This window comes from Caloenas nicobarica, chromosome 2, assembly GCF_036013445.1.
Source record: "Caloenas nicobarica isolate bCalNic1 chromosome 2, bCalNic1.hap1, whole genome shotgun sequence".
NCBI classification, from domain to species: domain Eukaryota; kingdom Metazoa; phylum Chordata; class Aves; order Columbiformes; family Columbidae; genus Caloenas; species Caloenas nicobarica.
Window position 1 is genome coordinate 120076826 of NC_088246.1, and position 15714 is coordinate 120092539.

General features: G+C 33.2%; 1 protein-coding gene across 1 annotated transcript in view; it reads right to left on the bottom strand.

The window, feature by feature from the left end:
- The window catches only part of CCDC178 (coiled-coil domain containing 178), a 167218-nt gene extending 157140 nt beyond the window's left edge, over window positions 1-10078 (bottom strand). The window contains exons 1-5 of the mRNA XM_065630102.1: window positions 10021-10078; window positions 8003-8130; window positions 5908-5942; window positions 3321-3415; window positions 1765-1965 (exon numbers count right to left, since the gene is read on the bottom strand). Coding sequence (XP_065486174.1) covers window positions 1765-1965; window positions 3321-3415; window positions 5908-5942; window positions 8003-8130; window positions 10021-10078 — 517 coding nt within the window. The remainder of the gene's footprint in view (window positions 1-1764; window positions 1966-3320; window positions 3416-5907; window positions 5943-8002; window positions 8131-10020) is intronic.
- Between the last annotated feature and the right edge of the window lie 5636 nt (window positions 10079-15714).

A 15714-nucleotide genomic window follows, 5' to 3' on the forward strand; every position in this document is an offset into this window, starting at 1 on the left:
GATGAATAAAATGTGTTTTATGTTGGATTTTTGTTACATTTCACAGAAGGTAATTTCTGAAGATAGATTATGTCACTGCATTTACTTGAGTGTTCTACAGGACATAGATGCAGCAGGAGCTAGCAATAATGGAAATCAAGGGAAGTCCAACAAAATAACAGGAATCAAAGTACGTTCTGAATGGGTCACAAAAACTCTTAATTAAGAATCTCCTGGGTTTGTGATACTTAGATTAGGGATCATTATAACATCTCTGAGGGTCTTTTCACTTCATCCTCAATTCCATTTTAGCATAATTTTTGTCTTATAGATAATACTATGAAAAGTTATAATCCTGAAAATTACAAATTTACTCCAAGGACACAACGTCATACTGACATAACCCACTGAAAAATCAAGGGAGAAGAATTGGTTAATTTTCACAGCCAAACTTTTGATATTTGTAGACAATGTTAGACAGTAAAGTAAAAGCAACACGAATGTATAGCAACATGCAAAAATTATTTACAGCTGCACAACTGTAACTACATCAAAAAGCTCAAATTCTGAATTACTGTGCTGAAGAATGAAGATTATATTATTAACCTTCTCTTCATGCAGTTCTTTGCTTCTGTAAAATTGACCTTTCAATTGTCAGAGAACTTTCTCCAGAAAGTAGTTTTGAATTTATCAATGAATTTTAATTCTGATTATTTATCCCATCTCCTCCTGTGTTTTCAGGGCATCATAAACTGTCCTTCAGAAGCATTTGTTTTTAAAGAAAGTAATCTCTGCAATCTGGTAACGCAACACAGGTTTCTAGTTTCCAAATCAAGAGCTAACCATTGGCTGAAATAAACAAACAAACAAACATACATTATTTTCACATATTGTTAGGGATATGCACTATTTGACATTTTGTTTTCCTAGGGGGGAAAAAAAAAAAAAGAGAGAGAGAAAGCATCTGGAACTAAATGACTCCTGGCTTGCCTCCATTATACACTGATTTTCACTCCATGTTTACCTTTCAGTAAACACAGCTATGGAAGACTCTTGCACTGTCACCACACTCTGGATCGTGAAGTATTTTTTGAAGATCTCAGGATGATGTGCTCCAGAATATGCACTAGAGTACCAACTGTGTTTTCACATCCAAGAAACTACTGTTACAAATTATGCAACATTTCTATAAGTCAAGGTTCAGATGGTATCTGCTTCTGACCATAAGTCAGAAGACAAAGAGCAAACTGCTGCTAAGTAGCTGCCTTTTTTTTTTTCCTTTCTTTTTTCATTAATTCTATTGTGTAGACGCCAGTTCATCACAAAAGGTAAAAGTAAAGGTCCTTTGAATCTGGGATTTCAAGAAGACCTATCAATGGTTATATCAAACAATTCCTACTAAATATGTAAGCGCCTTATTCTAGTTTATCACATTTTAATTTTTCTCAAAAATATTTTTTTAATTCATGGTTTAATCTATGGTTTAACTCAAATGCATTATTTTATAATTCTCTTTCAGCTTCTCATTCCTTGCCCCAAACTGAGTATTTATTAATATCTTACGAGTGTCTTGTCTACTCTCATGCAATTTCTCAAACAATGCTGAACATTCTATAGTACTTTCCATATGTTTTTTTCTGCTTATATATTCAAGTGTATCAAATTCAGAAGAGTAAATCTTGTATTCCTATCACAATAAACACAACTGTTGTCATATTGTAACTCTTATGCTTAGCAATGAACTAACTAGAAAATAACAAATACGCTTAGTTTCAATATCAATACCTTTTTGCACGGCTGCGGGGAGCTGCTGAAGCCTCCAAAGTGACATCGAATCAATTTTCATGGCAAGCTTTTTCCCTCGCTTTTTCTCCAACTCCAAAGCTTTTTCTGCCTCCTCACGATCAGCCTCCAGCCGCTTAATTAGCTCAGTAACTTCCAATAGCAAAGCTTCTGTTTCCTGCTTCAAGGTTAATGTCTCGCCATCTTTAAAAATGCATTAAAAATACTTCTTTATGAAAGCTTAATCATATGCTCTTTATTTGAGCTTCATTCTCAACACAAAGTTGGCCTGTTCACATGTATCACAGTAAGCACAATTGATTACATTGCCATCTTTAAAAATACATTATAACGATTTCTTATGAAGGCTTAAACATACACAATTTATTCCAACTTCTTTCTCAATATGAAGGTAGCCTCTTCGCATCCCTCAAGGCAATCACAACTGGTTACAGACAAAACTTTCACACTCAGTAGTATTTTCCTCCAGCCTATTTCCAATGCAGAATGCAATAAAAATGTATTAATATAGATGGTACAAAATTTTCATCTTTGCCTTGTTACTTAGGTAAATAATCATCCAAACAACAGTACAAGTTCCTAATTATCTCAATTTTTTAAAGAATGCTTATTTCATTTTATTTTCCTAAGTATCAATGACTTCACTAAAGTCTTTGGAGTTCTAAGAATATTCAGTATAATATCTCAACAGCAACAGTTTTACTCGTGATACACACAAATAATCAACATTTCATTCTGTGAAATTTGGCTATCAAAAATGTCTCAGTTATTTGTTTTGACAAAAGATTCTTTGAGGTCATCGTCCGTTGTCCTGATCGATAAAAAATGGGAATTATATAAGCTATAGAGTCGAAGAAATCTCCATTTTGATTCCACAGTCAATAATTCTCTAAATTATTTTGATGAAAAACTGCAAACATTGAAAAGAAAGACAACTACTTAAAATCTGGGGTTAAACTTTGGCTTCACTGCCATCAACAGAAATTTTATCACACAATTTACTGCAGATAGGATCGCCTCAGGCTAGTAGTACTTCAAAGATTGTACATTGGCTTAAAACCAATGCACACAATCTCTTTCATATTTAAAAGTTAATTCAAAAAAGTATAATCTGAGTAAATATGCAAACTGTAAAAAAAAATAACTCTACTTTGGGAGTACATTGTCAATACCCTGTAACAGCAACGCACCTATTTGTTCTATAGAAACTAAATGAAAAAAAACCCCAAATTTCCAACAACCAACCTAACCAGTTTAGCTGGTTCAAACACTAGGTAGGTTAAAATACAATATGAATCTAAATAGAGAAATGTAAGCTATCTTCTTGTAAACAGGGTGATTTAATAGTACTTAATATGACATTTAAAATGTATGTCTTTCAGCTCAACAGATGATGCACACAGATTTCAAAGGATACTCACATAATTCACATAAGACAGAACAGGCAACAAGCAACTATTGTGACAAAGATAAAGCATATATTAAATAAGGCTAAGTAAATTTTGCCACTCAGACTGAGTATTATGAAATATTTTTACCTTCACAAGATACGTCAGCTTCTTTAAAATCCAGCTTAGTGGACAATGATAACCAGACATCGTCAACAGATTCAACACTGACCTGTTTTGTTATCCTGTAGATAAAAGCCAGTCAGTAAAAATTCTAGACTGCATTTAAATTAGCATTGTAGTTTCACTAAGTCAAAATTTCCTTTCTTGAATCTTACACATCTAAATGCTGGCTAGTTAAATGGAATATTTTTTTAAAAACACTGCAAGTCATACAGAAGAATTCTTGATTGTACAATTCCCATAAAAATGCTTTTCTCATATTTCTTTACATAAATAGAAGAAATAGATTTCTTCACATCTTGTGCTTACAGAGAACTTCAATTTTTGTCCTCATACCCAAGGATATGCCAAAGAGAAACTGTTGTAGGGAAGCTGTTCCTCTTTCCACTTCTGAACATACATGAACATGCAATATATGCTTTACTTTACAGAGTCTTTTAAGTGGCAGAAGCATTTATTGCTGTATCTGTGCAGACACGGATATGTTGCCATTGCATGTCAGATGTAGTTTCAGCTTGATCAGCTTAAGGGAAATCATCACTTGAGGGTCAACAATGAAGAAAAAAGATTTTTTAGAGATACAAAGGAAAAACGATAAAGGCATAAGGCTTAATGAGTTTCCAACAGACAAGCTTTTGAAACCTGGGAAACTCAAAAGCAGAGATGAGGTGAGCTTCATTTAAATGAGATCATGACAAATTTAACCTGGAAGTGAGAGAGTGAAAGAAGTAACACCAGCAGTCAAAGAAGAACACAAGCAAATCATAGCCCTCATATGAACTTAAGAGGCTCACTAGCCAACTGGAGTTGAGAACAAGGGAATGAAGAATAACCACCACCTGCTTATGGCCACATATGCAGCTTAAAGAGCACATACAGGCCCTTCATATGCAGCTAAGATGAAACAGAATCCACAGTCACAACATTACATTGGACATATATGCATAATGTGAACATATATATTTGAAAGAACTCCATAAAAAGTTCCTTTTCCATGAAGAAATAACAGACAAAAAGCCTGTGCCATAAACAGACCAAAAGAAATCCTATTGAAGGCTTCCTAGATCAACAGAATATACATCTAAAGTACAGGGAATAGAAAAAAATAATTCTGTGTAGTAATGGAAAACAGTAAGGCATTGGACAGGAAAACTGGGACCTGGTGATAGAAGAGATATCAAATTAGATATAGAAGCAGGAGTTTGATAAACAGGAGTTCGATAAGTAGGCAAACACAAAATAACTCAACAGATGTATCTGACAAGAAGTGAAAATATACAGGGAAATGCAGGGTTTGTTGAGCAAAACATCTGGGACAACAAGCTCAGTGTATGAGATATATTCTCTTCTTCAAACTCCTCTTTTAATCTTTGTAACTAGAACTAAATCGTAAAGTAGCCTACACCATGGATAATACAATTTAAAGTTACACTTTCTGACTTATTTTGTGTACTTCTGAAGTACTTGGCTTTGAAATGTACTTGCATCATATGGTATCCTAGACTTAGAAAAAGTCTGAGTTCTCTAGTGTACTTCAAAATACATGCAGCCAATATGTAAAATTTCAAAAAAACCTGCTTGAGTTTTATGTTTAAAAATCACATTTTGAATTTACATTTTAAAATTACATTTTAAATTTATAAGCCTTAACAACTCTGTATATATTCTAGGTATCACCAGTGCAACTGTACCTGGAAAAAAAAAATCTCCATTATGTTCTGTTTTGATTTTAACAAGCACATCTCTCGCTCTCTAAATTTAAAGAAACATAATCACAAACACCATAGTGTAATTCAGGGCAATTCTGTAATTCGAACACACAAGAGATTTTTGAAATAAACATAACAGAAAAATCATGCATTGAATAAGAATCTTAACAGTAAGCAGTATATGAAAACTGGGAAAGAAAGAAATGAAAAAAAGTCTTAGTTTTTTCCCCATCTTATTACAGCATATGTTGAAGAAATGGCTGTTTCCTTCAAACTTTTTCCTGCTCCTTTTTTTAATTACTTGTCCTATCCCTGTGTCTAGCCAAGCTGAAATGAGAGTAAATTTGACTCTGTATGCAAATTCAGAAAATTTACACAGTATTTAGAGGACTTCACAAAGATCAGAATAAGCATACCAAAACATTCAGAATACTTATACACCATGTTCCAACCTAAAACTTAAAGCAAAGAGAGCTTAAAATAAGGACCCTTACTCATATTTAGGTACCTGAGATAATTGCAACAATTAGCACAATTTCAGAAGTAGCAATAACTGTTATGAACAGAAATTCATCACTTAGGTGGGTCCTGAGACTTGTAATCATCTTGAATCTTTGAAAATTAAACCTTAAGTAGAAAGATATGAGAAATTCTCCATAAAGACTTTTGGTCTTCTGAAGAAACTACATCCTGCAGACACTGAGAACCCTTATTTTAGATGCATTCCACATTACAGAAGAACTTGGTACTCTACGGTTCACAGAACAGACTTTATAGCTAGACTAATATCTCATCAAATAATTACTGGATATTAAAACAAATGCATTATTATGTATGATTCTTACCATGGTGTTTTCTCCTCCTTAAACACATAAGCATACTGCGAAAGCAAAACATAAACTCCATTATACATCTCAGATGTTAAATACTTTTTCTGTTTTCTAACAAAAAGCATAATAGGCCACTGAATTCTGTATCACAGAGGATCTAATTAGTGGACATATAGCGGAATGCTTTTTAAAATTTTAAAATAACTACACAGTTTTTGAATTCTTAACAACTGTGCATCTTCAAATGGTCAGTGATAAAAATCAGTTTTTGAACATCTATGTTATTACTCAATTTTATAGAATGCTTTTTTAAGAATCCCTTAATACTTTTAGTTCTATTTTAACTCTCAGCCTCTGTACTTTTTGGTTTTAATCTCAAAACTACAGCAGAGATTCTGTCTGAACTTCACATACTTTTTCTTCACTAGGGCTATATCTGCAACAGTAAATTAAACATGACCAGAATTTTCTGGGCCCAGTAACTTGATCTCCTACAACATTAAATTGTTACTAAGTCTCACTGGTATAACCTGCAGTAAGACATATTACCACATTCAGAAATCACTCCCAAACCATTTCAAAGCACAGTTCAGGAACTGGAAAGCATCAGGGACCTTTCCTCAAAAGCAGCACACGTAACGTCTATCCTGTTTTGGAGGGTAAGAATTTAATAGTGTGGATATGAGCTTTTCCATGTCACCTGGACACATTGCTGGTAATACTTAAATGACTAGTGGAGGTGTAAATATATTCATATATAGACAAGTAAAATCCAAACTCCCTTTATTTGTAGTGTAGTCATTTCAGTATACATGTCTAATTTTGTTTTTTAAGAGCATTATTATAGCAACCCCACCTTTTCTTCTCTTAACTCATAGTTATAATGATGTCACCATCCAGAGGCCTCAGACCATTTTGAACCTTTGTATATTAAGTAACAAGAACTCAGAGGATATGTGGATAGTATGCACAAGTCTTACACATACAACTTAATCTAATATTAAAATGATTAAGCATCTGAACTTTTGAATGCTTATCTATCTAATTCATGTATATTGATGACAAAATTATGACATTAAAATAATTTCACTGTTCTCACATTATTTTAAATAAAGGTAAATGAGGCAATATAAATTTTCCTATCAAATTAATGTCTATACTGTAAATCAAGATATGACTGTACTTCATGCACCTTGGATTCTTTTAGTATCTATACTGCATGCAGTTAGAGAAATCTCCCTGCAGAGCATTTAACAGTGTTTGTGGAATACTAATCTAAGATAGTCTTCCTGATGTGCTGCTATGACGACCTTATTGTCAGTATTGGAGATAAATTATTTAAATATAACTTGTCTGTAAAAGCAGCAATCAGATCTTTTTACTGCAGTGTAGACTTATGCAAAATTTATTAACATTTGGAAAACACTCCTCCAGTAAAAGTGAATTATTTAAATTATACTAATCATGTTCTCAAAGAAGTTAATGGGAAGATTTTACTACCCTTTAAAATAGTGTATATTGCATTCTTTCCTCATCTACCTACTCATTTTTTTAGCTTCCCCTTATTCTTATTTCTATTCACACAAAATGCGTATAGGCTAGGAAGACATCATGTACTCCTAGAGAAAGAACCATAACATTTTCAAATTCATGTCTCTCAATATAAGATTAAAGAAACTTTTGAATCAAGGAATTGTTAAATATTGTTCAGGAAAAAATATAAATGACAGAAAATGGCACACAGCTCTATTTGACTACCTGCTCAAGATTAATATCAAAAACTATTTTGCAGACAATTGATATCATTGAATCAACTTGACTCTGTGTATACCTGAATCATATGTGAATATACTAACCTTTATTATATATTTGATATTACGTTATGATATTGTGGTACATTGATTTTAATAAGATATTTTGATTTGCAAAAACTGTTAAGTAGATGAAAAACAGATCCTGATTAGTAAGCGAACCTCCTGGACACTATTTTGGAGAGTACACCCAACAGGAAGTTAAATTTTTATGAAAATCAACATAGTAAGCTTATTTTAAAATGCACTTGTTCCTATAAATATAAAAAGCACTTGGTCATCTTCACCCATAAATGTACCTGTTGAAAGAACTTCTCCATTTTTAATTCTAACTCTTGAATGTGATGAATAACTTTGTTAACGCATGGTAATGGAGTATTTACAAAAGCACAGCTACGGTGCCTTGGGATGATCCTCTCGTTCTTCTCTGGAGAAAGAAAGAGAACACAGAAGGTTGCTAAACTTCATGTGCAGGCTGATACCAGATTTTCTCATACCTGATTTTCTTCCTTGAATTTGGAACTTGCTAAGCTTTGGTCCTAAAATTGCCTAAGAGAATGTAACAACTACACCTATTACTATGCACACTTTTGCACAAAATATTATTCCTTTTTTAATACAATCTCAAATACAGAGATTTTAAATGCTTGAAGAATATGAATTAATAATTTCAAAGAGAATAAATAAGATAAAGGGAGCTAGGGTCAAAATAAAATTTGCTATAATTAATTTTACATAATGAATCTCAAATGAATTGAATTTTATGATTCTACACTAGTCCTCAGCAGGGTTTTTGTCAAAAAAAGGAAAAAAAATTAGATCCTGAAAAGGCAAAGGTGGCAGATACTATAGAAATGCCCAGAGCAACACAGGAAAGGTCACAGAGTCTTACAGGCAAGCTCAGACTACTCTTATATATACAATACTTAGTTCCAGCAAATGTTTGCTTCAACCTTATGGAGGGTTGAAGTTCCAGAACATTAGTTCCCATACTGGGAATTTAAAGCTACATGACAGTAATGGATTGTTTTATGAGAATATGCAGATCTCACAACTATGTTTTCTTTAAACTCTGTCAGCCTTATAACTGTGTGAATAAATTATACTGTGGCACACTATTGAACGTTCACTATTTAATTAATACACAGAATTGGATTCTGGCTGCAGAGATCTCTAATGAAAGGTGTCAGAAACCAGAACAGGACACTGAAACCTAGAAGCAGAGCTATTATAAAGTCTAAGAAGATGTCCTAAAAACATGAAACATTAACCTAATTATGTTCAGGGGGATACAATGTGCCTTGGGGATGAACCAAAAATAACAATAACAGTAATAGGGATTAAAGCGTAAAATACAACCAGACAACTGTCATATACGGTCTGTGGACTTCAGTTTGGTTTTTTTTAAAGAATAATCTCTTGGTGTCTTAATTAAAGTGTCATGCTAAAACATTCAAAGTCTGTAGGTTATATAAGGCTCTTTTAACTTTAGTTTATCGTAAGCTGCCTTACTGGAATGGAAAAGATGGTTTGCAAGATTTTGTTTGAAAACACAGTCCACTAAAATTGATATCAAAATCTATTTCATAGAATTTTTCTCTGCCTGTTTCTTGAGCCAGAAACCTTCACAGGATGCCTACATGGCACAATCCTAACAAAGCATATACAGACTTTGTATCTTATATTAATACTTTGATGCACAACACACAAGTTCAGATTTTGAGATTTACTTTAATTTCACTTAGTCACTTCTACTGTTATTATTCTTACATTTTACTAAATTAACATTAATGTAAAAATTATGTTTCCTTTCTTTACATCACTAATGCAACTAACAACACCGCCATTTTAAAAAGTCAGAATTTTTTGAATGGCTTTAAAAAAAAAATTACTCTCTTACTGCATTGGTATTCCTTGGTAAATGCCGACATTTTTACATGCAAGTCTTCTAATCATTTTGCAAAAGCAAGCTAGAAATATAACTCAGTGGGAAAGTGGAATTATTTACCATTTTCTTAAAATCCAAAAATAAAATTTAAATGACAAGTGAAATACAGCCAGATTTGTTTTCAGACAGAAAAGTGAACTATCATTAGAGGATGGAATGCAACTAGTAAGTCAATGACTGACAGTCAAAGTCTACATATACATAATTTGTATGAAGGCTTTTCAAGCAGCATGACAGATAAGAACCAAAGCAGAGGACTAGTGTTATATAATATTACAAAAAGAAAATAAAATAATTTATTACGTCTTAAATTTAAGCCCTTCACAAAACTATTTGAAAACCCCATAATAGAAGACATATCGGTCATACCTTGGGATGGCTCATTACTGTCCTTAGAAGAGCAGGGAAATGACTGTGTTTCAAACATTATTGCTAGTAGTACTTTTCAGCCTAATGATTAGAAAAATAATAATACATATACATACACATATATACATTTTAAAATGTCTTATTTTCATCAGCAAACAAATGTATTTCATCAGTGCTTTATTTACAGTATTTTTAAAGGTTTGCAAATCCATTTTCACTTTTTCTACTAAGGGAAAAGCAGTAATTAAGCAGTTGATGGCAGATCACACAATGGATCCTATTTAAGTAATGAAATCACAACTACAAAGCGAAGAAAAACCAAGACAGCCAAATTTCAACCTATGTAGCCTGGCTTTTGAAATTATACAGGTTATTTTGGATCCTGTTGTGACAGTGGTAACCAACACTAACTGGAAAAAAGTGAAAAACAAAATGGATAACCTCTGAGATGAATTTTAGTTAAGAAACTGTCAATGGAAGGGAAGTTCATAAACCTGTAGTCTGAAACACTGCTGTCTCAATTGATGGAAGACATGTAAGAGAGGCAAATAATCTACTTATATGCATATAAACTCATAACTCAGATTTACTACAATAAACAAAACAAACATTATTTACTTATAATTTACATAATTCAGAAAATTAAGACTGTCTGAAAACTTTGGTAGTTAAGCCTTAGGCCATCAAGTTGAGGTAAGTCACCAAAATATTTTATCACACTTAAAATCCATACATTTAAGAAGTAATTGTATTGCCATAGAGAGATCCAGGTGGACACCTTCCCCCTCCCCACCCTTGCAACTTGTGCCATTGCTATATTAGAAGTCCACAGTAAATTGTGATTTCCAAATACTATCAACCTACAAAAACGGACTAGTAGAAAAGCAAAAGATGCCCAACATCTATATTACAGTCTTCAACAATATAAAATAGTGGAAGCAAATATTGCATAGATCATAGATAGAACTATTAAAAAATAGAGATAACATTTATGGCAAATTCTCTGACATGGAAAATAGTTGCCTAAGAGTCCAACTGGATGGACAGACAGAGAAAACAAAAAGCAAGACAAAATATGCTCTTCGCACTCTCCACACCACAGATTATTGATCCAACAAACTCAAACTCAAGTCTATTCCAAATAGGTGTTAGAAGAATGTAAGTGTACCAAGCTTACCAGAAGAAATGCTGAATCCACGGCTGATCTTCTACATGAACTTCACGCACTGCAATGTGGACAGCATCATAGCTCTGTTACCGTAACAAACTAATTGACTTGGAAACTCTGAACAATACTAAGAAAACTTTTCATACTAAAGCTATGGAAAAGGTTTTTTTAATTAAATAAAGTTCATAATACATGTAACAAATTTTCAAGTCACCACATTTTCAGCTATGTAACTGTCCTTAGGAAATATATAGAAAACATACTATGTGAGCCATTCTTGCATGCCATTTGCATACTAATATCTTTTTTTTTTCAAGTTTGGTGGCTTTTTCAGTTTCATGAATCAATTATTTCCAATGGCAGGACACAATGGTGTTCAAAGAAATATGCTGATTTGGCAAGCAGGAAAATTTAACTGTATCTATGACAGGATGTCAGCTTCTTGGACTCTGCAAAGCCATATTCTACTCTCTTACAGGCTCATCCTAACAGTCAGACCAGATGGACCATATTAGCTCCAACAAGGAGTACAAAAGAATCTGAAACTCTTAGTAAGTTGAAGAAAATAAGCATTGACAGACAGAATAGCTCTAGAGAAAGGAGGAAAGACAAGAAAAATACTACATACAAAAGGATGAAATCCAGAAAAAAAGCTTAAGAAACAATTTGTTGTTGCTTATATAGCCAGTAATATATCCACACTAAGATGCAAACAGACTATTATGGGATTCGTGAGCATGTGTTAAGAAAAAGGTGTGAACACCACTTGCTTAATAAGGAATCATATGCACAAGACAAGGATGCATTCCACTGTACATGACAACACACCGAAAAAAATATATTGGACAAATACACAATGTTTCATCAGGTATGTATATATATATTTAAAAATATATATGTTCATTGTATATATTATCAAATACAAGTATATCTAAAGTAAGCACACAACATTTTAATCACTTTCTTGGTATTTTACTGTAACAGAAATATTTTGTCAGCTGCTAAAAACAGATTTCTAGTACCAACATCTCAAATAGAACAGTGAGGAACTAACAAAATTTTTGTTAAAAGCAAAATCTTCAACAAAACGTTTTCAATGAAAGAGATCAGAATCCAGATGTTAGAACTTCTATCCATGTAACATAAGCTACTACTACTATTTCTCATAATAAATACCACTTCCCAGGCAGATTCTTGGAATAGTCATGAATACACTGCCTAAAAAGCTGATTCTACAAGAACCTTTTCCTCATCAACTCCCATACGTACCTCTTCACCAAAACTCTAATTCATCATTTAGTAAACAAAGTGTAAATTGAGATTATCTACCTCATAAGCAGAATAGATATGGCCAAATCACAGAACAATTTTGTTTAATATGTGAGCTCTAAGCAAGCAAAAAAAAAAACCCCACAGGCTGTTAAACAGGATGAAGAACAAGGACACTGGAAATCTGCAATAAGTAAGGGAATTAAATCCAATTTTTCTGTGCCATAGTCATGAATGATACACTTTGTTTTTCTATATATATTTTTAAGTTCCACCTTTCTGAAATGAACCAGAAAAGAGGAATTACACTTCTACCAAGTAGTATTGAGTAAATAAATACCTTAAGAGCTGCTCACATTCTGGGACATGGGTTCCATAGCTACCTCTGACTAAAGGTGCTACCTAATCTGCTGTTTCAGTGTCCCTCCTCATGCATTCCAAGGCCAGAAACAAAACAATAGGAGAATTATTATTCTCTTCCTTATTCCTGAGAGATCAAAGAGATCTGACAGTAGCAGGAACGATCTCCCTGCTCAAGCAAAAAACTAATTCAATTCAGCTGTTAGAAATGAGCATCCGAAATTCTATTACCACAAAAATCATCCAAATATGTTTTAAAGATGATTACTACCAATGTTCATGCTACTAAGCATGTTAGTTATTTGATCTGTCCTCTTACACATAATTAAAATATCATGTGCTATAGCACAATATTTTTGCAAAGAATATTAAACCTTAAACCTACCATCTTCCATTCTGTTTTATATGTCTAAATGAAATACAGTGAATATTGGTTACCATAGTAACCACAGAACTGAAGAAATTTAGTTTTGGCATAATTGCTGCATATGTTCATATAAATCACATCTCTCATTCTGAGCATTAGAAATGAAGACACTTTTGAACTCTGTTTTTTAAAAATAGAGTAATGAAGAGACAAAAAATTAGATCAAGTATTTACAGACATAACACAACATATTCTTGTTTAACTCACTCATTCACTTTTATAATTAGAGTATATTTTCTTGCATCCTATTAAGCCATTTTGTTAACTACTGTTTAAGTTATCTTTTTGCTTATTGATAATTACCTCAGTTCTGTTGTCATTAAATTCAAAATACTATTTTAGTATAATAATTATTATTAGTCAAACATCCAGAAAAGGCTAAAGAAACTTCAGCAAAAATAAACATCCCCAACAGCCTCTGACAAACTTATTTTATTTTTTCACTTGCAATGAGGTTCACATTGAAAAAGGATAAACTTATTTGTTTCTTTAGAAACAACAAATAGTAGAAAAGCAAAAAGTGCTCTAGGCATGCTGACACTCAAGTCTTGCAACAGCATAATTTTCTCAGCAGCATTAAACATGCATTCAGCAGGAATAAATTAACTCAATCCAACCAGCCTGTGAATTAGCTTTGAACTCCACTTCTTTATCAGCTCCCAAAATGAATCTTAAACATCTCAAAAAAACCCCAATCCTGAAACCCCACAGGTCAGATGAACAGTAGAACAGTTGGATTTCTATGTTCTTACTTCAACAATAGCGCTTTTTTCATCCTTTTTCTTCTCTAGCTTTATTTGCTCAAAAATTTAGTTCTGATTTGGTTGTTTCAGAGCTACTGTACACTTATCAGGTTCATTACCATTAGTACCTTTCATTTTAATATTCAGAAATGCAAAGAAATAGAATTTCAGAAAGAGGTCAGTAATACAGAACAGATAAACAGACAAATCATAGTTAAAAATAACAGAGAGAAATCACCTCTACTTGAAAGCTTTAAGTCTTGGAAATGTGAAAGTTTTCTCTTAAGCTGACACATACACTACACAAAAATCTGTAATTGGCCAATACATTGCAACAAGGAAATGCAAAGTAAAAATTCAATAATTTATTTAATACTCAATATCATGCTTCTAGCTTGAAGTACCAACCATATCACTTTCAATTTACCTTATCTCTTCAGACCTTCTTGGCATGAATGGGTCAAGGTCTTAATGAATTTGTGGAACCGATCCGTCCAAATTTTGAAGGATATAACAGGTTCTTTAAAAAAAAAACGAAGATAAAACAGGAATAATGGATGAATGAAAGGTCATATTATTTGAAATAATCTCTATTTATTAAGTGATGGTCTCACTGATGTTGCAAAGAACAAAGGAAAAAAAAATGCTAAAAACATTTTACAGCCAAAAAACCGACCCCGACATTCCCATGACCATTAGAACCAGTGAAGTCTGGCTTTCCATGGATTTCTGTACAACATCCCCTCACAGAAGCCCAGCTCCTCCCAGTGTCACTGAGCCTGACCAATACAGCTTCCTTTGACTTTCCTTTCTGGGCAGGTGTGCAGGACTGGTTTGAGGCTTGGCTGGCTAACCAAGATGCAAGTCAATCAGCTGGCTGACTGCTACCCTACAGGATATGTAGAGGGCTAATTTATAACTCCTCTCTTTCTGATAAGGATATAATTTGGGTCTTTCTTCCCAATACTTAGCTGCCAATTTTCATGAAACTTGGAAGAAGTTAACATCTTTGAGACTCCTGCCCATCTGTCAAATCTGGTTGGAATAGAGAAAAGCTACTGGAGGACAGGCACTGGCAGACCATATGCGGCCAACAGTGTATGCTTTGTTTTCTTAGATATACCAAAAAAACCCTCTTTAATTGGAGGCTGCCTCAAGTGACTGCCTTTATTTGTTTCATAATCTTTCCATCAAACTATATTTTGTAGGGATTCTAAACTTCACTATTTTAGAAGTAATGCAGATAAAGGAGAAAGAGAAAAAGATGACATCTTTTATATGCTAAAAACCAAAGAACAATGCAGAAAAAAAGACAAAAACAAGTGAAAGAACAAAGTGTGAGAGTGCTGGCAATGGTAAAGGAAAGCAGGTGGGGTGTGGCATTCAAGGAGTGAAAGGTGCTTGCAAGGGAAAGCTGGGTAACATATATTACACAGTAGGGAAAGGGAGTTAATAAAAAGATACAAAGATGACAAAGTAAATGAGAACTAAAAGGGAAGTTAAATAAATAAATTAAAAGACTGACAAAGCCTGGCTGCCAAAACTGGAATGAGACAATGTAAGTAAAAATGAGAGAGGATCTGTAAAAAAAGAAAATAGATTATTTAATTAATCACTTAGAAAGTTCCACGATAGAACAGAAGAGGTTCAACCACGTAAAAACTTTATTTTCTCTTTAGTAATGACAGAAGTCTACCAGTATGTGAAAACAGATTCTATTTGCAAAA